Here is a 27,289-nt window from a genome sequence, read left to right as displayed (position 1 = left end):
ACTTGGCCATTGCAGAATGTTCCACTTTTTGGCACTCATGAACTCCTGGGTAGCTTTGGATGTATGCTTGGGGTCATTGTCCATCTGTACTATGAAGCGCCGTCCAATCAACTTTGCAGCATTTGGCTGAATCTGGGCTGAAAGCATATCCCGGTACACTTCACAATTCATCCGGCTACTCTTGTCTGCTCTTATGTCATCAATAAACACAAGTGACCCAGTGCCATTGAAAGCCATGCATGCCCATGCCATCACGTTGCCTCCACCATGTTTTACAGAGGATGTGGTGTGCCTTGGATCATGTGCCGTTCCCTTTCTTCTCCAAACTTTTTTCTTCCCATCATTCTGGTACAGGTTAATCTTTGTCTCATCTGTCCATAGAATACTTTTCCAGAACTGAGCTGGCTTCTTGAGGTGTTTTTCTGCAAATTTAACTCTGGCCTGTCTATTTTTGGTATTGATGAATGGTTTGCATCTAGATGTGAACCCTTTGTATTTACTGTCATGGAGTTTTCTCTTTACTGTTGACTTAGAGACAGATACACCTACTTCACTGAGAGTGTTCTGGACTTCAGTTGATGTTGTGAACGGGTTCTTCTTCACCAAATTAAGTATGCAGCGATCATCCACCACTGTTGTCATCCGTGGACGCCCAGGCCTTTTTGAGTTCCCAAGCTCACCAGTCAATTCCTTTTTTCTCAGAATGTACCCAACTGTTGATTTTGCTACTCCAAGCATGTCTGCTATCTCTCTGATGGATTTTTTCTTTTTTTTCAGCTTCAGGATGTTCTGCTTCACCTCAATTGAGAGTTCCTTTGACCGCATGTTGTCTGCTCAGAGCAACAGCTTCCAAATGCAAAACCACACACCTGGAATCCACCCCTGACCTTTTAACTACTTCATTGATTACAGGTTAACGAGGGAGACGCCTTCAGAGTTAATTGCAGCCCTTAGAGTCCATTGTCCAATTACTTTTGGTCCCTTGAAAAAGAGGACGCTATGCATTACAGAGCTATGATTCCTAAACCCTTTCTCCGATTTGGATGTGGAAACTATCATATTGCAGCTGGGAGTGTGCACTTTCAGCCCATATTATATATATAATTGTATTTCTGAACATGTTTTTGTAAACAGCTAAAATAACAAAACTTGTGTCACTGTCCAAATATTTCTGGCCCTAACTGTATCTCTGCTGTGTGGTGACCCACAGGATTGGGCATTTTCCCTGGAATCTGGCAATCCTGCTTTGCTTAATGTTGATTCGTTCTTTCAGGCATTGGGGTTGTTGTATGATGAGCCTGATTCTGTGGATCAGGCTGAGAAAATCTTGTTAGCCCTGTGTCAAGGTCAAGAAGCGGCAGAATTGTATTGCCAGAAATTTAGAAAATGGTCTGTACTGACTAAATGGAATGAGGATGCCTTGGCGGCAATTTTCAGAAAGGGTCTTTCTGAATCCGTTAAAGTTGTTATGGTGGGTTCCCCACACCTGCTGGTCTGAGTGATTCAATGTCTCTGGCCATTCAGATTGATCGGCGCTTGCGCGAGCGTAGAATTGTGCACACTGTGGCGTTGTCCTCTGAGCGGAGCCCTGTGCCTATGCAGTGTGATAGGATTTTGTCTAGAGCTGAACGTCAAACATTCAGGCGTCAGAATAGGTTGTGTTTTTACTGCGGCGATTCTGCTCATGTTATTTCTGATTGCCCTAAGCGTACTAAGAGAATCGCTAGTTCTGTTGCCATCAGTACTATACAACCTAAATTTCTGTTACCTTGATCTGCTCATTATCATCATTTTCTGTCATGGCATTTGTGGATTCAGGCGCCACTCTGAACTTAATGGACTTAGAATTTGCCAGATGTTGTGGTTTTCCCTTGCAGCCTTTGCAGAACCTTATTCCTTTGAGGGGCATTGATGCTACACCGTTGGCTAAAAATAAACCTCATTTTTGGACACAGCTGACCATGCGCATGGCACCAGCCCATCAGGAAGATTGTCGTTTTCTGGTGTTGCATAATTTGCATGATGATATTGTGCTGGGTTTTCCATGGTTGAAGCTACATAATCCGGTGTTAGTTTGGAAATCCATGTCTGTGACTAGTTGGGGTTGTCAGGGGGTTCATGATCAGGTTCCTTTGATGTCAATCTCCTCTTCTCCCTCTTCTGAAGTTCCTGAGTTTTTGTCTGACTTCCAGGATGTATTCGATGAGCCCAAATCCAGTTCCCTTCCATCGCATAGGGACTGTGATTGTGCTATTGATTTGATTCCACGTTGTAAGTTCCCTAAGGGCCAACTTTTCAACCTGTCTGTGCCTGAACATACCGCCATGCGGAGCTATATTAAGGAGTCTTTGGAGAAGGGGCATATTCGGCCATCTTCTTCACCGTTGGGAGCGGGGTTCTTTTTTGTTGCCAAGAAGGATGGCTCCTTGAGACCCTGTATTGATTATCACCTCTTGAATAAGATCATGGTCAAATTTCAATACCCCTTGCCTTTGCTTACTGATTTGTTTGCTAGGATTAAGGGGGCTAGCTGGTTTACTAAGATTGACCTTCGAGGGGCATATAATCTTATTCGTATCAAGCAGGGTGACGAATGGAAAACTGCATTTAATACGCCTGAAGGCCATTTTGAATACCTTGTGATGCCATTCGGACTCTCTAATGCCCCATCTGTGTTCCAATCCTTCATGCATGATATCTTTCGGAGTTATCTTGATAAATTCATGGTTGTATATTTGGATGATATTTTGATTTTTTTCCAATGATTGGGAGTCTCATGTGAAACAGGTCAGGATGGTATTTCAGATCCTCCGTAATAATGCTTTATTTGTGAAGGGGTCAAAGTGCCTCTTTGGAGTGCAGAAGGTTTCTTTTTTGGGTTTCATTTTTTCTCCCTCATCTATAGAAATGGATCCGGTTAAGGTTCAGGCCATTCATGATTGGATTCAGCCCACATCTGTGAAGAGCCTTCAGAAATTCTTGGGCTTTGCTAATTTTTATCGTCGTTTCATTGCCAACTTCTCCAGTGTGGTTAAACCTCTGACCGATTTGACCAAAAAAGGCGCTGATGTGACGAATTGGTCCTCCGCAGCTGTTTCTGCCTTTCAGGAGCTTAAACGCCGATTTACTTCTACCCCTGTGTTGCGTCAGCCAGATGTTTCTCTTCCACTTCAGGTTGAGATTGACGCATCTGAGATTGGGGCAGGGGCCGTTTTGTCTCAGAGGAATTCTGATGGTTCCTTGATGAAACCGTGTGCCTTCTTTTCTCGGAAGTTTTCGCCTGCAGAACGCAATTATGATGTCGGCAATTGGGAGTTGTTGGCTATGAAGTGGGCATTTGAGGAGTGGCGACATTGGCTTGAGGGGGCCAAGCACCGTATTGGGGTCCTGACCGATCATAAAAATCTGATTTACCTCGAGTCTGCCAAACGGCTGAATCCTAGACAGGCTCGATGGTCCCTGTTTTTCTCCCATTTTGATTTTGTGGTCTCGTACATTCCTGGTACTAAGAATGTTAAGGCGGATGCCCTCTCTAGGAGTTTTTTTTCCTGATTCCCCTGGGGTTCTTGAGCCGGTCGGCATTTTGAAGGAAGGGGTGATTCTTTCTGCCATCTCCCCTGATTTGCGACGGGTTCTTCAGGAATTTCAGGCAGATAAGCCTGACCGCTGTCCAGTGGGGAAACTGTTTGTTCCTGATAGATGGACTACTAAAGTGATTTCTGAGGTTCATTGTTCTGTGTTGGCTGGCCATCCTGGGATTTTTGGTACCAGAGATTTGGTTAGTAGGTCCTTTTGGTGGCCTTCTTTGTCGCGGGATGTGCGTTCTTTTGTGCAGTCCTGTGGGATTTGTGCGAGGGCTAAGCCTTGCTGTTCCTGCGCTAGTGGGTTGCTTTCGCCATTACCGGTCCCCGAGAGGCCCTGGACACATATTTCTATGGATTTTATTTCCGATCTTCCTGTTTCCCAAAGAATGTCGGTTATCTGGGTTGTCTGTGACCGATTTTCTAAGATGGTTCATTTGGTGCCTTTGCCTAAATTGCCTTCTTCTTCTGATTTGGTTCCGTTGTTTTTTCAGCATGTGGTGCGTTTGCATGGTATTCCGGAGAATATTGTGTCCGACAGAGGTTCCCAATTTGTTTCTAGGTTTTGGCGGGCCTTTTGTGCCAAGCTGGGCATTGATTTGTCTTTTTTTTCTGCATTTCATCCTCACACTAATGGCCAGACTGAGCGAACTAATCAGACCTTGGAAACCTATTTGAGATGCTTTGTGTCTGCTGATCAGGATGATTGGGTGGCTTTTTTGCCATTGGCCGAGTTTGCCCTTAATAATCGGGCTAGTTCGGCTACTTTGGTTTCGCCTTTTTTTGTAATTTTGGTTTTCATCCTCGTTTTTCTTCTGGGCAGGTTGAGCCTTCTGACCTTCCTGGTGTGGATTCTGTGGTCGACAGGTTGCAGCAGATTTGGGCTTATGTGGTGGACAATTTGGTGCTGTTTCAGGAGGAGGCTCAACGTTTTGCTAATTGTCGTCGGTGTGTTGGTTCCCGGCTTCGGATTGGGGATCTGGTTTGGTTATCTTCCCGTCATGTTCCTATGAAGGTTTCTTCCCCTAAGTTTAAGCCTGGATTTATTGGTCCTTATAGGATTTCTGAGATTATTAATCCGGTGTCCTTTCGCCTGGCGCTTCCGGCCTCGTTTGCTATTCATAATGTCTTCCATAAATCTTTGTTGCGGAAATATGTGGAGCCCGTTGTTCCCTCTGTTGATCCTCCGGCCACTGTATTGGTCCATGGGGAGTTGGAATATGTTGTTGAGAAGATTTTGGATTCTCGTTTTTCGAGGCGGAAGCTTCAGTACCTTGTCAAGTGGAAGGGTTATGGCCAGGAGGATAATTCTTGGGTTTCTGCCTCTGATGTCCATGCTGTTGATTTGGTTCGTGCCTTTCATCGGGCTCATCCTGATCGGCCTGGGGGCTCTGGTGATGGTTCGGTGACCCCTCCTCAAGGGGGGGTACTGTTGTGAATTCAGCTTTTGGGCTCCCTCTGGTGGTGAAAGAGGGTAATGCAGTTGTGCCTGGATTGCAGGAGTGGACATGTGTATCTACTAATTGCAGGACTGACTGGGGTATATAGCTTTGCAGGATCCTTTAGTCAGTGCAAGTTGTCCATTGTTCTTGAAGGATTCACTTCCCTGCTGGTCTCTCCAGTTTGCTGTGTTTTTCTACAAAGATAAGTCCTGGCTTTGTTTTTGCTGTCCACCTGCAGTGGACCTTATAGTTCTGTGCATTTTCATGTTTTTGTCTTGTCCAGCTTGGTCTGTGAAGGATTTTTTGCAGCCTAGCTATTTCTCTGGAGATGCAGATATACCCCCCATGTCTTTAGTCAGATGTGGTGATCCGTATTTTCTGCGGTGGATATTTTCTAGTGTTTTTATACTGACCGCATAGTACTCTGTTCTATTCTTTCTTATTAGCTAGTATGGTTTTTGCAACTGCACTTGGGGACACTTTCAAAGTTTTCCCAATTTTTCGGACTGACTGACCTTCATTTCTTAAAGTAATGATGGTCACTCATTTTTATTTACGTAGCTGCTTTTTTCTTGCCATAATACAAATTCTTACAGTCTATTCAGTAGGACTATCAGCTGTGTATCTACCAGACTTCTGCACAACACAACTGATGGTCCCAACCCCATTTTTAAGGCAAGAAATCCCACTTATTAAACCTGACAGGGCACACCTGTGAAGTGAAAACCATTCCGGGTGACAACCTCTTGAAGCTCATCAAGAGAATTCCAAGAGTGCGCAAAGCAGTCATCAAAGCAAAAGGTGGCTACTTTGAAGAACCTAGAATATAAGACATAATTTCAGTTGTTTCACACTTTTTTGTTAAGTATATAATTCCACATGTGTTACTTCATAGTTTTGATGCCTTCAGTGTGAATGTACAATTTTCATAGTCATGAAAATACAGAAAAATCTTTAAATGAGAAGGTGTGTCCAAACTCTTGTTATGTACTGTATATACATAGCAGCATGACAAATATACATCTTTAAGGGGGTAGAGGCATGACACCCCCTTACACATGGCTCCTTATTCCAATCCTTGTATGCATGGCTCCTTATTCCCATCCTTGTCTGTATGGCTCCTTATTCCCTTCCTTGTCTTTATGGCTCCTTATTCCCATTCTTGTCTGCATGGCTCTTTATTCCCATCCTTGTATGCATGGCTCCTTATTCCCATCCTTGCATGCATGGCTCCTTATTCCCATCCTTGTCTACATGGCTTCTTATTCTCATCCTTGTCTGCATGGTTCCTCATCCCCATCCTTGTATGTTTGACCCCATGAGAAAAGCATAAAAAAATCCTACTTACCTTCCCCGCATGCCCTCACAGCATCTCGTTCCAGTATCAGCAGCTCCTGCGGCTGAGCAATCATGTGTCCCCACTTATTAATGGAATGAATATTCACCTCTCTCCATGCCTATGGGAGTGGAGAGAGGTGAATATTCATTACCTTAATGAGCGGGCACCCTCGATAACCTGGCAGCTGCTGGAAGCCGGCGACTGCTGCTGACACTGTGTGCGCGCTATAAGAGAAAAGAATGTTCACTGCAAGTGCAATGAATATTCATTTATTTTTAGTAACGGGCACAGGATCATAAAGATTTACAAATGGCAGCTGCCCTTGCAATTGTTGACCAATGATATCCCCAATGTGCTTAATGATGGACATGTCAGGAGGCTCTGCAGGCCATGAAAACAAAAGCAAAATGTGGTCTAGTGTTATCATGTTGAAAACAGGTCCTAGTACACTGGAAAAATAGCACTAACACTGGTTCCACCATTAAATCAATATATTGACAATTTGTTGGTGTACCTGTAATGAAGCCATTCCCTTGTGAAGACCTCTTCATGGCACTGCCCATGTGGTCTCCAGAGATGAGTCCCACTCTTATATTGAGAGCAATGATAGCCCCAGAGTGATGTGGAGACCAAGTGGGCCACACCATGAAGAGGCCTTCACAAAGAAACTTCACACCGGTCTTACTCCAGGGATTAAGGTGGGAAATGGTATTATCTAAGGTCGCTGGACCCCTCTTATCTTCATTATAGGTGCACTAACTGCTCAGCATTGTGCTGATTTGTTCTTAGAAACAGTGATACAGCCATTTCTCCAGAGTGTGCAAGGTACTGTTCTTTAACTTGACATTGCTGGGCCACATGTTTCTCTTCATATTGTGAGCAGACTGTGTGGCCTAAATGAGCTACCATGTCCTACAGAATCTCCAGACCTGTTTCCCATGAAACACATTAGAGACATAAAAGATTGGCAATCGCAAACAATGCTGCCAGCAGCAGATCTTGATGATTTACGTACCTAAGTGCATTCAGCGTGGTAAAACATTCCTCAGACAACCAGAAATGCCATTCTGGATAGCAGTCAAGGTGTGTAAGTGCTTGTATTTCTGGACATGATTCTCATACACAATACTGAATAAATTGAGATGTTTTGAAAATGCTGTTTCCATTTTTTCATTATTTTCATATTATTAACATGTCTACCCATTCTGGGATTCCCATAATTGCATGATTTTTCTATTTTGGTGTTGTAATTTCTATGTTGAGGATTATATACTAATAAATCTGAAGATAAAGTTACAGTCTTTGACCATTTTCTCTGCAGCTGTGGCTTCTTATTTAAGTGTACCCATATTGGATGTAGGTTTGAATCTCGAACCCGATAGTAAATTTAATTACAGGATGAAAAAAATGCCAGTATCAGTTAGCAAAGAAACATTGTCTTTTACCATACTTCTAAATAATTAAAGGGGCTGTCTGAGCAATTTTGATTACCTACCTTTGAGATGGGTCATCCATGTTGGGTTGGTAGAGATCCAATATCTGGCACCCCAGCTGTCATACCTCTGGTAGGGGCCAGATGAAAACATTGAACAGCACAGCTCCATTCAATGTGTAACAGCCACTGCCAGGTACTGCACTTCTATACTACTAATAACCTTTTGTAACGAAGGGTCTTTTTTAGATGACTGGACTCTCCTTTTAGTAAAACATCACTTTTTAAAACTTGCTTGATAAGTAAAAAACATAATCCAAGACCACATGGCTAAATTGAACATCCCATCCTTTCTTTTGTTTCTAGTTTTCTTTCTACATGATATAAATGAATTACTAGCAATTAGTGATGGCTAGCACTAAATTACTTGGGTGCTCGTTGCTCGGGTCGAGCAAATTGGAATACTCAATTACTCGACACGAGCAGCATGTCCAATGTAAGTCTATGGGAAACCTGAGTATTTTTACCGCGATCCCCTCTGGAGGTCTTTTTAAGGTCTAAAAACATCTGAAAATGATGGAAACACTGCTCAAATGACATGGAAACATAATGGGGATCGCCTCTGGAAGCATTTCTGACTCCTAAGTCACAGCTGTACGCAATGTTGTCAGAGTTTCACGCCATTTTTACAGGTGCACACAAAAACATAGAAAAACGAAACCAAAATGGATTTTGCTGGGAAATATGTTAAGATACATCATTTCCAGGGTAATGAGTTGCATATATGGCAAAATAATTAACCCCAGACCAAAATGTTCCTCCACCACTTGGGATATGTTAACACGCAGCGTTTTTATGTGTTTTTCAACATTAACATTGCTTTCAACCAATACAAATGCATTCACTGGGAAATGCCATTATAACATTTAACCACCCTAGCTGGCCATGTGTTGTGTGACACATAAGGAGACACATCTTGTTTGATTTATGGAGGATGGACTCTTAAAGTCACAAAACCTATTTTAAGAGGGGCATCAGGAGGCATTAATATTCTTAACCCCTCTGTGACCTTAGACGTACTATCCCGTCGAGGTGCCCTGGGCTTATCTGACCCTGGACGGGATAGTACGTCATAGCCGATCGGCCGCGCTCACGGGGGGAGCGCGGCCGATCGCGGCCGGGTGTCAGCTGCTTATCGCAGCTGACATCCGGCACTATGTGCCAGGAGCGGTCACGGACCGCCCCCGGCACATTAACCCCTGGCACACCGCGATCAAAGATGATCGCGATGTGCCGGCGGTGCAGGGAAGCACCGCGCAGGGAGGGGGCTCCCTGCGGGCTTCCCTGAGCCCCCCGCAGCAACGCGATGTGATCGCGTTGCTGCGAGGGTCTCCTCACCTCCCTCCCTGCTCGAGCCCCGGATCCAAGATGGCCGCGGATCCGGGTCCTGCAGGGAGGGAGGTGGCTTCACAGAGCCTGCTCAGAGCAGGCACTGTGAAGGCTGCAGCGCTGCATGTCAGATCAGTGATCTGACAGAGTGCTGTGCAAACTGTCAGATCACTGATCTGTGATGTCCCCCCCTGGGACAAAGTAAAAAAGTAAAAAAAAAATTTTCCAAATGTGTAAAAAAAATTAAAAAAAATATTCCAAAATAATGAAAAAAAAAAAAATATATTATTCCCATAAATACATTTCTTCATCTAAATAAAAAAAAAAACAATAAAAGTACACATATTTAGTATCGCCGCGTCCGTAACGACCCGACCTATAAAACTGTCCCACTAGTTAACCCCTTCAGTAAACACCGTAAGAAAAAAAAAAAAAAAACGAGGCAAAAAACAATGCTTTATTATCATACCGCCGAACAAAAAGTGGAATAACACGCGATCAAAAGGACAGATATAAATAACCATGGTACCGCTGAAAGCGTCATTCTGTCCCGCAAAAAAAGAGCCGCCATACAGCATCATCAGCAAAAAAATAAAAAAGTTATAGTCCTGAGAATAAAGCGATGCAAAAATAATTATTTTTTCTGTAAAATAGTTTTTATCGTATAAAAGCACCAAACCATAAAAAAATGATATAAATGAGGTATCGCTGTAATCGTACTGACCCGAAGAATAAAACTGATTTATCAATTTTACCAAACGCGGAACGGTATAAACGCCTCCCCCAATAGAAATTCATGAATAGCTGGCTTTTGGTCATTCTTCCTCACAAAAATCGGAATAAAAAGCGATAAAAAAATGTCACGTGCCCAAAAATGTTTTCAATAAAAACGTCAACTCGTCCCGCAAAAAACAAGACCTCACATGACTCTGTGGACCAAAATATGGAAAAATTATAGCTCTCAAAATGTGGTATTGCAAAAAATATTTTTTGCAATAAAAAGGGTCTTTCAGTGTGTGACGGCTGCCAATCATAAAAATCCGCTAAAAAACTCGCTATAAAAGTAAATCAAACCCCCCTTCATCACCCCCTTAGTTAGGGAAAAATAAAAAAAAATGTATTTATTTCCATTTTCCCATTAGGGCTAGGGTTAGGGCTAGGGTTAGGGCTAGGGCTAGGGTTAGGGCTAGGGTTAGGGCTAGGGTTAGGGCTAGGGCTAGGGTTAGGGCTAGGGTTAGGGCTAGGGTTAGGGCTAGGGTTAGGGCTAGGGTTAGGGTTAGGGCTAGGGTTAGGGCTAGGGTTAGGGCTAGGGTTAGGGCTAGGGTTAGGGCTAGGGTTAGGGCTAGGGTTAGGGCTAGGGTTAGGGTTAGGGCTAGGGTTAGGGCTAGGGTTAGGGTTAGGGTTGGGGCTACAGTTAGGGTTGGGGCTAAAGTTAGGGTTAGGGTTTAGATTACATTTACAGTTGGGAATAGGGTTGGGATTAGGGTTAGGGGTGTGTCAGGGTTAGAGGTGTGGTTAGGGTTACCGTTGGAATTAGGGTTAGGGGTGTGTTTAGATTAGGGTTTCAGTTATAATTGGGGGGTTTCCACTGTTTCGGCACATCAGGGGCTCTCCAAACACGACATGGCGTCCGATCTCAATTCCAGCCAATTCTGCGTTGAAAAAGTAAAACAGTGCTCCTTCCCTTCCGAGCTCTCCTGTGTGCCCAAACAGGGGTTTACCCCAACATATGGGGTATCAGCATACTCAGGACAAATTGGACAACAACTTTTGTGGACCAATTTCTCCTGTTACCCTTGGGAAAATACAAAACTGGGGGCTAAAAAATAATTTTTGTGGGAAAACAAAAAGATTTTTTATTTTCACAGCTCTGCGTTATAAACTGTAGTGAAACACTTGGGGGTTCAAAGTTCTCACAACACATCTAGATAAGTTCATTGAGGGGTCTAGTTTCCAATATGGGGTCACTTGTGGGGGGTTTCTACTGTTTAGGTACATTAGGGGCTCTGCAAACGCAATGTGACGCCTGCAGACCAATCCATCTAAGTCTGCATTCCAAATGATGCTCCTTCCCTTCCGAGCCCTCCCATGCGCCCAAACGGTGGTTCCCCCCACATATCGGGTATCAGCGTACTCAGGACAAATTGGACAACAACATTTAGGGTCCAATTTCTCCTGCTAACCTTGGAAAAATACAAAACTGGGGGCTAAAATATAATTTTTGTGGAAAAAAAATTATTTTTTATTTGCATGGCTCTGCGTTATAAACTGTAGTGAAATACTTGGGGGTTCAAAGCTCTCACAACACATCAAGATGAGTTCCTTAGGGGGTCTACTTTCCAAAATGGTGTCACTTGTGGGGGGTTTCTACTGTTTAGGTACATTAGGGGCTCTGCAAACGCAATGTGACGCCTGCAGACCATTCCATCTAAGTCTGCATTCCAAATGGCGCTCCTTCCCTTCCGAACCCTCCCATGCGCCCAAACGGTGGTTCCCCCCCACATATGGGGTATCAGCGTACTCAGGACAAATTGGACAACAACTTTTGGGGTCCAATTTCTCCTGTTACCCTAGGGAAAATACAAAACTGGGGGCTAAAAAATAATTTTTGTGGGAAAAAAATTTTGTTTTATTTTTACGGTTCTGCATTATAAACTTCTGTGAAGCACTTGGTGGGTCAAAGTGCTCACCACACCTCTAGATAAGTTCCTTAGGGGGTCTGCTTTCCAAAATGGTGTCACTTGTGGGGGGTTTCAATGTTTAGGCACATCAGTGGCTCTCCAAACGCAACATGGCGTCCCATCTCAATTTCTGTCAATTTTGCATTGAAAAGTCAAACTGCGCTCCTTCCCTTCCGAGCTCTCCCATGCGCCCAAACAGTGGTTTACTGCCACATATGGGGTATCAGCGTACTCAGGACAAATTGGACAACAACTTTTGAGGTCCAATTTCTTCTCTTACCCTTGGAAAAATAAAAAATTGGGGGCAAAAATATAATTTTTGTGAAAAAATATGATTTTTTATTTTTACGGTTCTGCATTATAAACTTCTGTGAAGCACTTGGTGGGTCAAAGTGCTCACCACACATCCAGATAAGTTCCTTAGGGGGTCTACTTTCCAAAATGGTGTCACTTGTGGGGGGTTTCAATGTTTAGGCACATCAGTGGCTCTCCAAACGCAACATGGCGTCCCATCTCAATTCCTGTCAATTTTGCATTGAAAAGTCAAATAGCGCTCCTTCCCTTCCGAGCTCTCCCATGCGCCCAAACAGTGGTTTACTGCCACATATGGGGTATCAGCGTACTCAGGACAAATTGGACAACAACTTTTTGGGTCCAATTTCTCCTGTTACCCTTGGTAAAATAAAACAAATTGGAGCTGAAGTAAATTTTTTGTGTAAAAAAGTTAAATGTTCATTTTTATTTAAACATTCCAAAAATTCCTATTAAACACCTGAAGGGTTAATAAACTTCTTGAATGTGGTTTTGAGCACCTTGAGGGGTGCAGTTTTTAGAATGGTGTCACACTTGGGCATTTTCTATCATATAGACCCCTCAAAATTACTTCAAATGAGACGTGGTCCCTAAAAAAAAATGGTGTTGTAAAAATGAGAAATTGCTGGTCAACTTTTAACCCTTATAACTCCCTAACAAAAAAAAAATTGGTTCCAAAATTATGCTGATGTAAAGGAGACATGTGGGAAATGTTACTTATTAAGTATTTTGTGTGACATATCTCTGTGATTTAATTGCATAAAAATTCAAAGTTTGAAAATTGCGAAATTTTCAAAATTTTCGCCAAATTTCCGTTTTTTTCACAAATAAACGCAGGTACTATCAAAGAAATTTTACCACTATCATGAAGTACAATATGTCACGAGAAAACAATGTCAGAATCACCAGGATCCGTTGAAGCGTTTCGGAGTTATAACCTCATAAAGGGACAGTGGTCAGAATTGTAAAAATTGGCCTGGTCATTAACGTGCAAACCACCCTTGGGGGTAAAGGGGTTAAAGGGCCATTTATAAACAGTGGGTCTCCTATGCTGCTATTGCCTATGCAGTGAGTTACTTGGCTGCCAAGAATTATGACTCTCCCCAATACCACTTTCACGAGAGGTACAGGAGGGCTTCCTGAAAAAATGTTGCATTGAATGCAAGGCCTACTCTATGACCCCAAGAATCCTTTGAAGTTAGGTACTGGATGGCCACAGGAAAACCCACTTCACATTATTCATTTTGTAATCTCATACTGTTTTCTTATGTATTAACTGCAAGGCCTGCCCTGTAACCAAGTCATATGCACCCCAATAAGCCTTTGAACCCAGGTACTGGATGGCCACAAGAAAGCCCACCTCACGTTATTCAGTTGGTCCTGCCATACTGTTTCTTTATGCATTGAATACAAGAGCCACCTTGACCCAAATTTGAAGGCAACACACTCCCCCCTTGGAAGAAACATGAAGGAGGGCATCATAAAAAAAACTGTCCCATTACAAAGGAATGGGTCTCCTAGACTCGTAATGCCCATACACTAAGTGCATGTGCTGACAAACATTTCCCCATGGGGGTACATTTAAAAAAAACATTTTATGGGGATCATAGACACCTTTGCCCAAAACTAGAACACGTTAACCCTGGTGATCTAGTGGAAGAGAATGATGAGACGTTGAGGAAGGCCTCAAAACTAGGCCCAATGTAAAAGAGCAGGTCTCTTAGACTTGTAATACCAATACACTAAGTGCATGGGCTGACAAACATTTATCCATGGGGGTACATTTTTTTAAAAACATTTTATGAGCATCATAGACACCCTTGCCAAAAATAGGACAGGATGTATCAGCACAGAACAGGTTAACCCAGGTGATCTAGTGGTGGAGAATGATGATATGCTAAGGAAGGCCTCATTAAAAACCAGGCCCAATGTAAAGAAGCAGGTCTCCTAGACTTGTTATGCCCATACACTAAGTGCATGGGCTGACAAACATTTCCCCATGGGGGTACATTTTTAAAAAATATTTTATGGGCATCACAGAGACCCTTGCCTTGCCAAAAATTGGACTGGCTGTAGCAGCACAAGCACACTAACCCTTGTGATCTAGTGGCAGAGAATGATGATACACTGAGGAAGGCCTCATTAAAAACTAGGCCTAAATTAAAGGAGCGGGTCTCCTAGACTTGTAATGCCCATACACTAAGTGTATGGGTTGACAAACATTTCCCCATGAGGGGTACATTTTTTAAAAATATTTTATGGGCATCATAGACACCCTTGCCAAAAATTGGACTGGCTGTAGCAGTACAAAGCACGTTAACGATGGTGATCTAGTGGTGGAGAATGATGAGACTTTGAGGAAGGCCGCATTAAAAACTAGGCCCATAGTAAAGGAGTGGGACTCCTAGAATTGTTATGCCCATATACTAAGTGCATGGGCTGACAAACATTTCCCCATGGGGGGTATATTTTTAAAAAATAGTTTATGGGCATCATAGAGACCCTTGCCAAAAATTGGACTGGCTGTAGCAGCACCAAGCACGTTAACCATGGTGATCTATTGGTGGAGAATGATGAGACGTTAAGGAAGGCCTCATTAAAAACTAGGCTCAATGTAAAAGAGCGGGTCTCCTAGATTTGTAATGCACATACACTAAGTGCATGGGCTGACAAACATTTACCCATGGGGGTACATTTTTTAAAAATATTTTATGGGCACCATAGACACGCTTGCCAAAAATTGGACTGGCTGTAGCAGCACAACGCACGTTAACCCTGGTGATCTAGTGACGGACAATGATGAGACATTGAGGAAGACCTCATTAAAAACTAGGCTCAATGTAAAAGAGCGGGTCTCCTAGATTTGTAACGCCCATACACCAAGTACATGGGCTGACAAACATTTCCCCATGCGGGGTACATTTTAAAAAAATATTTTATGGACATCATAGACACTCTTGCCAAAAATTGACTGGGTATAGCAGAGAGGAACACGTTAACCCTGGTGATCTAGTGGTGAAGAATGATGATACATGGGGGAAGGCCTCATTACAAACTAGGCCCAATGTAAAGGAGCGGGTCTCTTAGACTTGTAATACCAATACACTAAGTGCATGGGCTGGCAAACATTTCCCCATGGGGGTACATTTTTTAAAAATATTTTATGAGCATCATAGACACCCTTGCCAAAAATAGGACTGGATGTAGCAGCACAGAATAGGTTAACTCTGGTGATCTAGTGGTAGAGAATGATGAGATGTTCATGAAGGTCTCATTAAAAACTAGGCCCAAATTAAGCTAAAAAATTTTTTGGTTTACAATTAGTAATGAGCAGTGGCGTAACTACAAAGTGAGGGGCCCCGATGCGAACTTTGAAATGGGGCCCCCCCCCGCGCCAAAATATTTCCCACCGAAATTCACATTTTCCCTATTCATTTCGCACACTATAGTTGTGTTGCAATGTTGCGTAGTCTGACCTAATACTGCCCTGTAATCGCTGAGAAAAATGATTTTATAACTAACATGTCCCTATAGTAATATGTCCTCCCTCGCTCTAATTCCAAGCGCACTCCTGGCGTTTGAACTCTGTGTGCTGTTTCTTCCTGGTATGACGCTGCAGTGCGTCATTTCCAGACCTGTGCAGTGTGGGGGTGTATTGGGTGTACTGGTTGGCTCTGGAGCATGCGCACTGCACATTCTGACACTGGCAAGTACACGCAATACTCCCCCACAGTGCACATGCTGGGCTCTGCCCACAGCCCGTACACACACGGCTTCGCTCCGAGAACTCGTACACACACGGCTCTGCTCCGTACACCTTGTACACACGCGGCTCTGATCCCTACACCTTGAACACACGGCTTCGCTCCGAGAACTCCGTACACCTTGTACACACGCGGCTCCGCTCCCTACACCTTGTACACACGCGGCTCCGCTCCCTACACCTTGTACACACGCGGCTCCGCTCCCTACACCTTGTACACACGCGGCTCCGCTCCCTACACCTTGTACACACATGGCTCCGCTCCCTACACCTTGTACACACGCGGCTCCGCTCCCTACACCTTGTACACACGCGGCTCCGCTCTTTACACCTTGTACACAAGCGGCTCTGCTCTGTACACCTTGTACACACGCGGCTCCGCTCCCTACACCTTGTACACACGCGGCTCCGCTCCCTACACCTTGTACACACGCGGCTCCGCTCCCTACACCTTGTACACACATGGCTCCGCTCCCTACACCTTGTACACACGCGGCTCCGCTCCCTACACCTTGTACACACGCGGCTCCGCTCTTTACACCTTGTACACATGCGGCTCTGCTCCGTACACCTTGTACACACGCGGCTCCGCACCTTACACCTTGTACACACGCGGCTCCGCTCCTTACACCTTGTACACACGCGGCTCCGCTCCTTACACCTTGTACACACGCGGCTCCGCTCCATACACCTTGTACACACGCGGCTCCGCTCCATACACCTCTTAAACATGCAGCACCACTCCATACACCCCATACATACACGAATCCGCTCACCTCTTTCACCCACGGCTCAGCTTTGTACACCTCGTACACACCTGACTCCGCTCCGTACACCTTGCTCCACTACACACATACACGGCTCCGCTCTCTACACCTTGTACACACACGGCTCTGTTACATAAACATCCCCTCATTCAGCACCATGACAATCAAGGACAGCAGAGTCCTGCATAGTGCATACACTGAGGCCACTGATCATGTGACCCCTGACTCCTCCCCTCTTGTGACCTCATCACAGGTCCTGTGCGCATAGAACAGGTGTGTGTGTGTGTGTGTGTGTGTGTGTGTGTGTGTGTGTGTGTGTGTGTGTGTGTGTGTGTGTGTGTGTGTGTGTGTGTGTGTGTGTGTCAGGTGTAAGCAGCACATCACTCACCAGCTAATGCCTGCCATCTCTCCAGCTTCAGTCAGTGACACGCACAGCCCTTCTGCTAGGTCACATGTCCTTCACGGACACGCCCACTCGCCGCACACTGCTGAAAGTCTGGGGAAGCTGTGGGCGTGGCCAGCAGGATGCGTGCGTGTCTTGTCTCCTTCCCCTGCTACTTGTTTGCTGGACTGGGCGGGCCCTGAAAACACTGTGGGCCCCGTCGCAGTCGCGACCCCTGCGACCGCAGTTGTTACGCCCCTGGTAATGAGCATCATAAAAACACCCTTGCACAAAAAATTTGTGACTTTTTCATCACGGAATACGTTCACCCTGGTGTTCGTATGGTTGTGGATGATGAGGATAAGGTGGAGGATAACACCAAACAGACCAAATCAGCAAGCGTATACCCATGTGTGGTTGTGAAAAGGAGCATGAGAATACACTTCCACAAAAAAGACAATGTATTTGAGGTTATATTTCGCTGTTTTCATTTGGTGGTGTACAGAAGTCTTGCCCATTCCAGCCTTTGTTTATTTTTATAAGAGTCAGCCTGTCAGCACTTTCAGTTGACAGGCAGATGTGCTTATAATAATAATAATAATTTTTATTTATATAGCGCCAACATATTCCGCAGCGCTTTACAAATTATAGAGGGGACTTGTACAGACAATAGACATTACAGCATAACAGAAATACAGTTCAAAACAGATACCAGGAGGAGTGAGGGCCCTGCTCGCAAGCTTACAAACTATGGGGAAAGCTTATCTGTTATAATTCAGCCAGCGGCACTGAAAACTGGCTCTGACAGAACGCTAGCATCAGGGCAGGCCAGGTCCTCCAAGGCGTAGAGAGCCAGTTCATGCAATGTGTCCAGCTTGGATACCCAATAATTAAAAGGCACAGAGGAATACAATCAGCAAGGTACTCCCTCAGCATTTCCCCAAAAATTGCACTTCGTCTGACAGCACCCCTTGCCTCTGTACCGCCAGGATGGGAGGGTCTGAGAAAACTGTCCCAGAACAGAATTTTGTTCCCCTGCCTGAGCTGGATTGTACTTCTGTCTCTCTCGCTTGGACTCCTTGGAAGTACAACAAACTCTGACGTCTGCTGCCAGCCTGCTAAGATGGGAATTTTTTTAGTAATTCCGCTACAAGAGCCATCTGGTACTGCAACATTTTAGTACACCTGTCTACTTTTGGATGAAGAGATTGAGAGTTCTCCTTGTAACGTGGGTCTAGAAATGTCACCAACCAGTAATGAGTGTCACCAAAAATTTTAATAATGCGAGGGTCATGGGAAACACAGCACAACATAAAGTCAGCCATACGTGCCAGACTGCTAACAGACAAGACTTCCGTGTCCTCACCAACAGGATGACTGACCATGCTGTCCTCCTCCTCCTCCCTGTCCTCAGGCCATCCACGCTGAACAGATGATATGACAGCTGTGCTTGTAGTACCGTCTATAGCGCATGAAAGTAGCTCCTGTTCTTCCTCCTCTTTCTCATTGTCTACCAATCCACGTTGGGACGACATGAGGTTGGGCTGAGTTTAGTCACAATGTATGGTTCCTTGCTTCATGTCCTCATGCTCTGCCTGCAATGCATCCTCTTTAATTGTTAGCAGAGAGGTTTTCAGAATGCAGAGAAGTGGGATGGTGATGCTAATTATGGTGTTACTTATCACCGTTCACCATCTTGATGCAGTCCTCAAACTTTTGGAGGATGATACATATGTCTGACATCCATGTTTACTCCTGTGGCCTTATGTGTGGAGTCTGAACTGAATAACGACAGCCTTGTTGGTGCTTGTAGTCACTGCCCTCTTCTGTTTACAAATCCTTTCCAATATATGCAGTGTAGAGTTTCAATGCGTGGAGACATCACACACCATTCGGTGAGCCGGAAGATGCCAACGCTGCGGAAGCATGGCAGGGGCGGCTGTAGCTGTAGCTGACTTTCTAAAATGGGCAGACAGGTGGCATACTTTCACTAGCAAATCCAGCAGCTCTGGGTAGCTTTTCAGAAAACATTATACGATGAGGTTAAGCACATGGACCAGGCAAGGTTTGTGTGTGAGCTCACCTTGCGTCAGAGCCGCCACCAGGTTCTGGCCATTGTCACACACGACCATGCCTGGCTGTAGGTTCAGCGGTGTCATTCAAAAATCTGACTGCTCTTTCAGCGCTGTCCACAATTGTTCAGGATTGTGCGGTTTGTCACCTAAGCAGATTAGCTTCAGCACAGCGTGTTGCCACTTGGCTGAGCCAGTGGTCGTGAGTGGTAGTAGTTTAGTGTGTATTTTAGTTGTTCTTATTAGTGTTTTTTTCTATATAGTTTAAAGATAAACTTTATTACTGTTGCAGAGATGTTATTTCGATTATTTGATGTGCCTTATTTGTACAATGTATCTTTTTTGTATATTACTTAGCCTGTTGTGCCTCGGGACATTCTTCATAGGCACAGAGTGGTCACAGACCGCTCCTTCCAGTAATTCAGCTGCCACTGCTAATGTCACATCAACACAGTAGGAGCTTGTTTTCCGCTCTGCTCTATTGACAGGGTGGGACTGCCAATGTCTTTCAGATTCACAGCCATATCCCTTCTGCCTAACTGGGAGAGACAAATGTTAATTAGAATGATGTCTGAAGTCACACCCTGTCAATATAATAGGGAGGAAAAGAGGCCACCTCTTTGTCAATGAGATGTCAGCAGAGGCAGCTGGATCCCTGGCAGGAGCGGTCTGTGATCGGTATGTGCTGGCTAAGAATGGTGTTGAGCACAACAGGCAGGTAGGTAGCAACATTTTTTGTTGTTTACAAAGTCCCAGATACCCCCTTTAACCCCTTCAAGTCGTGGCCCTTTTTCGTTTTTGCGTTTTCGTTTTTCACTTCCCTCCTTCCCAGAGCCATAGTTTTTTTTATTTTTCCATCAATATGGTCATGTGAGGGCTTATTTTTTTGCGGGAAAAGTTGTACTTTTGAACGACACCATTCGTTTTACCATGTCTTTTACTAGAAAACGGGAAAAAAATTCCAAGTGCGGTGAAATTGCAAAAAAAGTGCAACCCACACTTGTTTTTTGTTTGGCTTTTTTGCTAGGTTCATTAAATGCTAAAACTAACCTGCCATTCTGATTCTCTAGGTAATTACAAGTTCATGGACACCTAACATGTCTAGGTTATTTTTTATCCAAGTGGTGAAAAAAAATTCAAAACTTTGCTTAAAAAAAAAAAAAAAAAATGCGTCTCCATTTTTCGTGATCTGGGGTCAGGTGAGGGCTTATTTTTTGCATGTCGAGCTAACGTTTTTAATGACACCATTTCAGTGCAGATACGTTCTTTTGATCGCCCGTTATTGCATTTTAATGCAATGTTGATGCGACCAAAAAAACGTAATTCTGGCGTTTCGGATGTTTTTCTCGCTACGCTGTTTAGCGATCAGGTTAATGCTTTTTTTATTGATAGATCGGGAGATTCTGAACGCGACGATACCAAATACGTGTAGGTTTTTTTTTTTAAATTGTTTTATTTAGGATGGGGCGAAAGGGGGGTGATTTAAACTTTTATATTTTTTATATTTTTTTCATATTTTTAAAAACATTTTTTTTTACTTGTGCCATGCTTCAATAGCCTCCATGGGAGGCTAAAAGCTGGCATAGCCTGATCGGCTCTGCTACATAGCAGCGATCATCAGATCGCTGCTATGTAGCTGAAATGCAGGTGTGCTGTGAGCGCCGACCACAGGGGGGCACTCACAGCAGGCCAGCATCAGTAACCATAGAGGTCTCAAGGACCTCTATGGTTACCATCCTGATGCATCGCCGACCCCCGATCATGTGATGGGGGTCGGCGATGACATCATTTCCGGCCGCCCGGCCGGAAGCGCCGGTTAAATGCCGCTGTCTGCGTTTGACAGCGGCATGTAACAGGTTAATAGCAGCGGGTGAATCACGATTTCACCCGCCGCTATTGCGCGCACATGTCAGCTGTACAAAACAGCTGACATGTCGCGACTTTGATGTGGGCTCTCAAAGGGGGTGACACGGCATGCGCAGTAATAGTATGGCGCATGTCGTGAAAGGGTTAAAGCATTTAAATAGTAAAATTAAAACCAATTTAGTCTCTAGTGAATTTTTTGTGAATTTTTCTACAAGTACATATTTTCTTATGTACTATGAAGTATTCTTCATACACATATTTCTTATGTGTATGAAGATATTATCATTATAACATTCTTCACACAAATACCGTATATATTTTTTTCTTAATTCACTGTCTTTTAGGGTAAAACATATGCCTTCAAAGGTCCTTTTCCTCCAATGTGGAATCCAATTGTCTACTTGGATTACAACAATCTCTGGAGAACTATGGATGAAATGGGAAAGGAGGTAACGTTGAATAAAATTTGAATAATTATATCATAATTTAAAAACAAATCCCAAAATATATAAAGTGTTGTAGTTTTGTAGGAAAGTGCTGATAGACTACAAAGTGACAATTCCATAATAGAAAACATTTTGGGGTGCCATAATGATTTACTTTTTGCTGTTCTCTGGGTTCACGGCTACGTATTTAGGATACCTCAAACCTAATACTTTATTTTTGCTCAAATATCAATTTTCTTTTGGGCATTGGCAAAATAACCATATAATTCTTGACAGTAAATAATGAGTAGGAGGGAAAAATCATATTTTTACTAGTTTTAAACTGTTTATTTCAGATTCCCAGTGACTCTCCTTGGAATGCACCACATGCTGAAAAATGGGATAAAATAACAATGAAAGAGCTGATTGACAAGTTATGCTGGACCAAGTAAGTGTAAAAAACCCTACAACTCGAAAGTAGGCATTTGCAGTCAAATAAAAGAGTGGGCAGCCCCAAAGTGGTGATTTGATTTTAAAAGTTTTTGCCAAAAGTGCTCATAAGTAACTCTAATGCCCCCGAAAAAGCCTGATTTTCTAGCAAATGTCCAAACTGCAGGGTTTTGGGATTCTAATATACAGAGTGGGATCCCACAACACTGTGCAGTCACTCTCATAGTGAGAGAGCAATTTCTGGCTCTTTGTACTAACCAGGCCTGTGGAGAAATTTACTAAGCTGTTAGGCTTCTTTCACACTTCAGTTGTTTGGCATCAGTCACTTCCGACATAGTGACGGATCGACGGATCCGTCACAATTGTTGAGAAAACGGTTCTAACGGATCCGTTTTTTTGACGGATCAGTTACTTGGGGGTTGTCTGGGAAAAGTATCTACTTTTTGGAGCATGCGCAATTGAAAAAGCGGATTGGGGCGACGGATCCGCTGAAATGATGGTCGCGACGGATCCGTCGCCCATAGGCGGCCATTCTATGGAATGGCGGACGCAACGAATCCGTCGCGATCCGCCATTTCGGCGCTGACAAAAAACGTTTCAGTGTCCGTCTATGTCTAGACAACGTCCGCCAAATTTCGACGGATCCGTCGCATGGCGGATGGAACGGACGACCATCCATCACAATCCATCGCTAATGCAAGTCTATGGGAAAATAACGGATCCGCCAAAAAAAAATGATGGATCCGTTATTTGAGGAAAATGGCGGTCTTAGACTGACGCCAAACAACTGAAGTGTGAAAGAGGCCTTAATGGTAACATCATTAGAGCGGTTAGGCTATGTGCACACGTTGCGGTTTTTACCACGGAACCGCTGCGATTTTGCCGCTGCGGGTCCGCAGCAGTTTCCATTGCGTTTACAGTAACCTGTAAACCCTATGGAAACCGCAATCCGCTGTGCACATGCTGTGGGAAAAACCGCGCAGAAAAGCAGCGGTTTATAACCCGCAGCATGTCACTTCTTTGTGCAGAATCACAGCGATTCCGGTGCTCTTATGTTACATGCCACTGTCAGAGATTGACAGCGACATTTAACAAATTAACAGCCGGGGATGAATCTCGATTCCACAGGCAAATGTTAGAGGCACATGACAGTTGATCAAATCAGCTGTCATGGGTTGAGAAAGATGCGGGCTCAGCACCGGAGCTCACATACAAGCGAGAGACATGAAATTTGATGTATAAAAACCCCCATGCAAATTAGACTGAAATTGTCCGAACCCACCAATGTCGGGCTATCTGTAATCTGTATTGAGGCTTCCTGACTTTGATCCAAAATGATTTGGGGGGGAGAGAAGAATCCGGTCTGTTGAATTTCCGATCGCCAATTTTTTTTGGTTATCTTGAAGATAAGACAGGGGCTAAGCCAAGTTTTTCTTTGTGAAGTTGTGGGAGTCTGGGAGACAGCTGTCAGCCAATAATTAAATCTATCGTGTAAGGGGGGAGCTCAAGATATGAATGCAAATGCTTATACTAGCAAAAGCTTATAAAAGTTGATACTAAAGTCAGTGTAATAAAGAACACAAAACAATAACATGGCTAGACTATACAATACCACCTCTATTCTTGAGAATCAAGACATACATACTTAAATGATGTATATGTATTTAAGCATAGTATATTAATTTCTTATGATCTTCCAGCACAGCCAAGAAGTTTGCAACACTTTTTGTGAATGTAAATGTAACGTCAGAACCTCATGAAGTTTCAGCACTTTGGTTCTTGTGGTATGTAAAGCAATGTGGAGGAACCACAAGAATTTTTTCGACATCTAATGGTGGTCAGGTAAAGCTAATACTAATTTAAATTATAATTAAAATTTAGATGACAGTTTTAAATTGTTCAACCATAATTTCATTATGTTTCATCCTGAGAGCTTAAAGAAGTACTCCAATGGAGATGTTTTTTTTAAATCTGTATATATGAGTATATAGCGTAGTGTGTATGTGTTAATATCCTTACCTACCGCTGCCTTCTCCAGTGACATCACTGCACTTCAGACTATCCGGCTAACTGTGCTCTATACGTGAGCCAGAAGTCTCTTTATGTTCTGACCCTCTTAGGCTTACATTGTAAAATCTATTTCTGGGTCACGCAGAGCGCAATGTGACCCAGAAAGGCTGAAGAGTGGTTACGTCATTCTGAACAGGAGCAGAACGGCACTGGACACCGAGGAAGGCAGCTGTTGGTGAGTATATTAAAACTTTACACTACATGCACATATAGACACGTTTATTAACTTATTTAATTCTTCATGGGAGTGTTTCTTTAAAGGAAATCTGTCAGCTAAATTATGTTGCATGAACCAGACTCTTGCTGCATTATTACAGCTTTGTTGTCACGACTCTAGTATTGGGTGACCCAGGAACAGGGGCTCCTTCCCTGTCTCTAACTCACCCTGTTCCCTGAGTTACTTATGAAGGTGAAGAGGTTGGGGCCACTTACCTTGCCTTGTCTCCTGAATCCACCCTTCGTCTGTACCCTTCTGCCACTCACGGAAGATGGGAGTAGAAGTGCAATGTAATACAACAATCTGACAAACAAGGTAACATAAACAGGACTAAACGTAAAATATAAGGCATACAAATATACACTCACATATAACAGAGGAATGCATCAGGGAGTGGAGGATGAGATAAAACCAAAGTAGGAGAAGAAAGGGAACAAACACACTCAATAAACCGAGCAACAGTCACAGATAAACCCACTAAATGCCCACGCAAATAACCACCAACTACTATCCTCCTAAACATGCAGCATAAGCTAGATCTGACGATGTGTGTCAGTCAGGACTAGTGTTGAGCATTCCGATACCGCAAGTATCGGGTATCGGCCGATACTTGCGGTATCGGAATTCCGATACCGAGATCCGATATTTTTGTGATATCGGGTATCGGTATCGGAAGTGTAAAATAAAGAATTAAAATAAAAAATATTGTTATATTCACCTCTCCGGCGGCCCCTGGACATCAGCGGGAGGATCCGGCGTCCGGCACGGCTTCTTTCTTCAAAATGCACGCCTTTAGGACCTGTGGTATGACGTCCCGGCTTCTGATTGGTCGCGTGCCGCCCATGTGACCGCCACGCGACCAATCAGAAGCCGCGACGTCATTCCTCAGCTAAAGTCCTAGAATGAGCGCCTTTTAGGACCTGAGGAATGACGTCGCGGCTTCTGATTGGTCGCGTGGCGGTCACATGGGCGGCACGCGACCAATCAGAAGCCGGGACGTCATTCCACAGGTCCTAAAGGCGCGCATTTTGAAGAAAGAAGCCGTGCCGGACGCCGGATCCTCCCGCTGATGTCCAGGGGCCGCCGGAGAGGTGAATATAACAATATTTTTTATTTTAATTCTTTATTTTACACTTTAATATGGATCCCAGGGCCTGAAGGAGAGTTTCCTCTCCTTCAGACCCTGGGATCCATGAGGATACATTCCGATACTTGATGTCCCATTGACTTGTATTGGTATCGGATATCGGTATCGGCGATATCCGATATTTTTCGGGTATCGGCCGATACTATCCGATACCGATACTTTCAAGTATCGGACGGTATCGCTCAACACTAGTCAGGACCCAAATTATATAGGGGATAGAAGTGGCTAACTGTGCTCAGCTGAGAGCCCTAGCTCCCAGAGGTGTCAACAGAGCAATTATGCCCCTGCACTGCCAAATGAAATTTACATCATTTAAAAAGAAGTTGAAGTGCTTCTATTCAGAGCAGGTGTAGGAGCAATCAGATGCTGTCATGTTCTGGCTCTTCTCAGTCGTGGTAACCCCAAGACACTTGTATACTTGTATGCTTTTACTCTGAAAAGCTGCAGTATTTCAGATAAAAACTACTTTGAAATGCAGGCTGGAGACTTTGCATTTCAACCGACTAGCTTAAGGCAGGTCCCCAGATTCTTCTTCCTGCCCTGATCCCCATGATTGACAGGTCTGTCCCTATGTGTGCTGTACAAAGAGAGACCTGTCGGCATAGGGAGTGGGGCAGAGAGATGCCCCCAGGGCTCTGCCTCGGACCAGTCATCCAAGATGCATTGTCAATGACCTCCTTTTCAAAGTATGTTCAGGCAGCAGAAATCAGCTCTCAGGTTCCCTTTAAAGAGGCCTTGTCAGTATTCATGAATTAACTTGATTAGCCAATGAAATAATAATTTTGAAGCATGTTTTAAAAGTTTTGCATTGTCTATGCCATTTTTATTACTCCTCAGAGTATATGAATAATTTGGTATCGGGACTTTAACATTTACAAGGGCACTGACAGTTTATTAATATATATTCCGGAGGAAAAAAAAAAGGACACCATAAAACATATACAATGCAAAGTACTATTAGTCTTTCATTATATTCTTAACTATTATATTATTAAATCATTATAAATCCCATTTTGTTTCTTAAGGAAAGAAAATTTATCGGTGGAGCTGGACAAATTAGTGAAAAAATGACAGAACGCTTACCAGGTCGGGTAAAACTACAGAGGCCTGTTGTTCGTGTTGATCAATCTGCTGAGAATATTACAGTAGAAACTGTCAATCATGAAATATATGAGGTAGGAATTTAATTTTGTTTATTTGTTAAAATTTGAGTCGGATTCCTTTGTTAGCAAGTTACACACCCAAAAACCTTTGTAAACATCAAGTTGCAATTGTACATGCATGAAAGGTTAAAGTTCATGTGTATCTTTGCACAGATTTATTGTCATTGTTCATTTAATTGTTCAGCTGCTTTCTAAATGTAAGGGAACTTGTCACCTGAAAAAATGTTATTAACCTGCAGATATCGTATATCTCTCTACTCTCCCCTTCTCTTATCAATTATACTGAAAAAAACTGAAAAAAAATATTTTAAAAATAATAATGTAACAATTTGATTAAAAAAATAAATTAAAAAGTTGTAATATTTATAAACATATTTGATATTGCCGCATCAACATATAATATTGTCTAACCCGTATTATAAAGAAAAAAATAGAAACCCCATTTTTTCAGTTATCGCTCCATTACTAAACAACACAATAATAAGCATTCAAAACATAATTTTTTAACAAAATGATACCAATAAAATAACTTCCTGCCACTCAAAAAACAAGCATTCACGCAGCTCAGTCGAAAGAAATGTTAAATTGTTTCAGGTTTTGTTTAGACACAAAAATCAATGTGTTTTTTTTTTCGATGAATAGGAGAACCACGCTGGCGCTGCTAGGAGGGGGGGGGTGAAGGAGAGGAAGAGAGGGAGGGAAAAGAAGAGAACAAGCTGCTGGTATTTAGATAGAGGCTGTGCTTCCCTCTATCGGATAATTAACCCAAATCAAGAAACACTGTAAAATAC

The 27,289-nt window shown here is 43.4% G+C and overlaps 1 protein-coding gene across 1 annotated transcript in view; it reads left to right on the top strand.

Moving 5' to 3' along the window:
* Positions 1–27,289, top strand: part of LOC138673071 (amine oxidase [flavin-containing] B-like) — a 301,571-nt gene that overhangs the window by 207,867 nt on the left and 66,415 nt on the right. The window contains exons 4-7 of the mRNA XM_069761652.1: positions 21,371–21,475; positions 21,808–21,899; positions 23,602–23,743; positions 26,361–26,510. Of these exons, the coding sequence (XP_069617753.1) occupies positions 21,371–21,475; positions 21,808–21,899; positions 23,602–23,743; positions 26,361–26,510 (489 nt within the window). The remainder of the gene's footprint in view (positions 1–21,370; positions 21,476–21,807; positions 21,900–23,601; positions 23,744–26,360; positions 26,511–27,289) is intronic.

Source organism: Ranitomeya imitator, chromosome 3 (genome assembly GCF_032444005.1).
Source record: "Ranitomeya imitator isolate aRanImi1 chromosome 3, aRanImi1.pri, whole genome shotgun sequence".
Lineage (NCBI taxonomy): Eukaryota > Metazoa > Chordata > Amphibia > Anura > Dendrobatidae > Ranitomeya > Ranitomeya imitator.
Note: the sequence above shows the minus strand (reverse complement) of the source record. Positions and strands in the feature narration are given on the sequence as shown.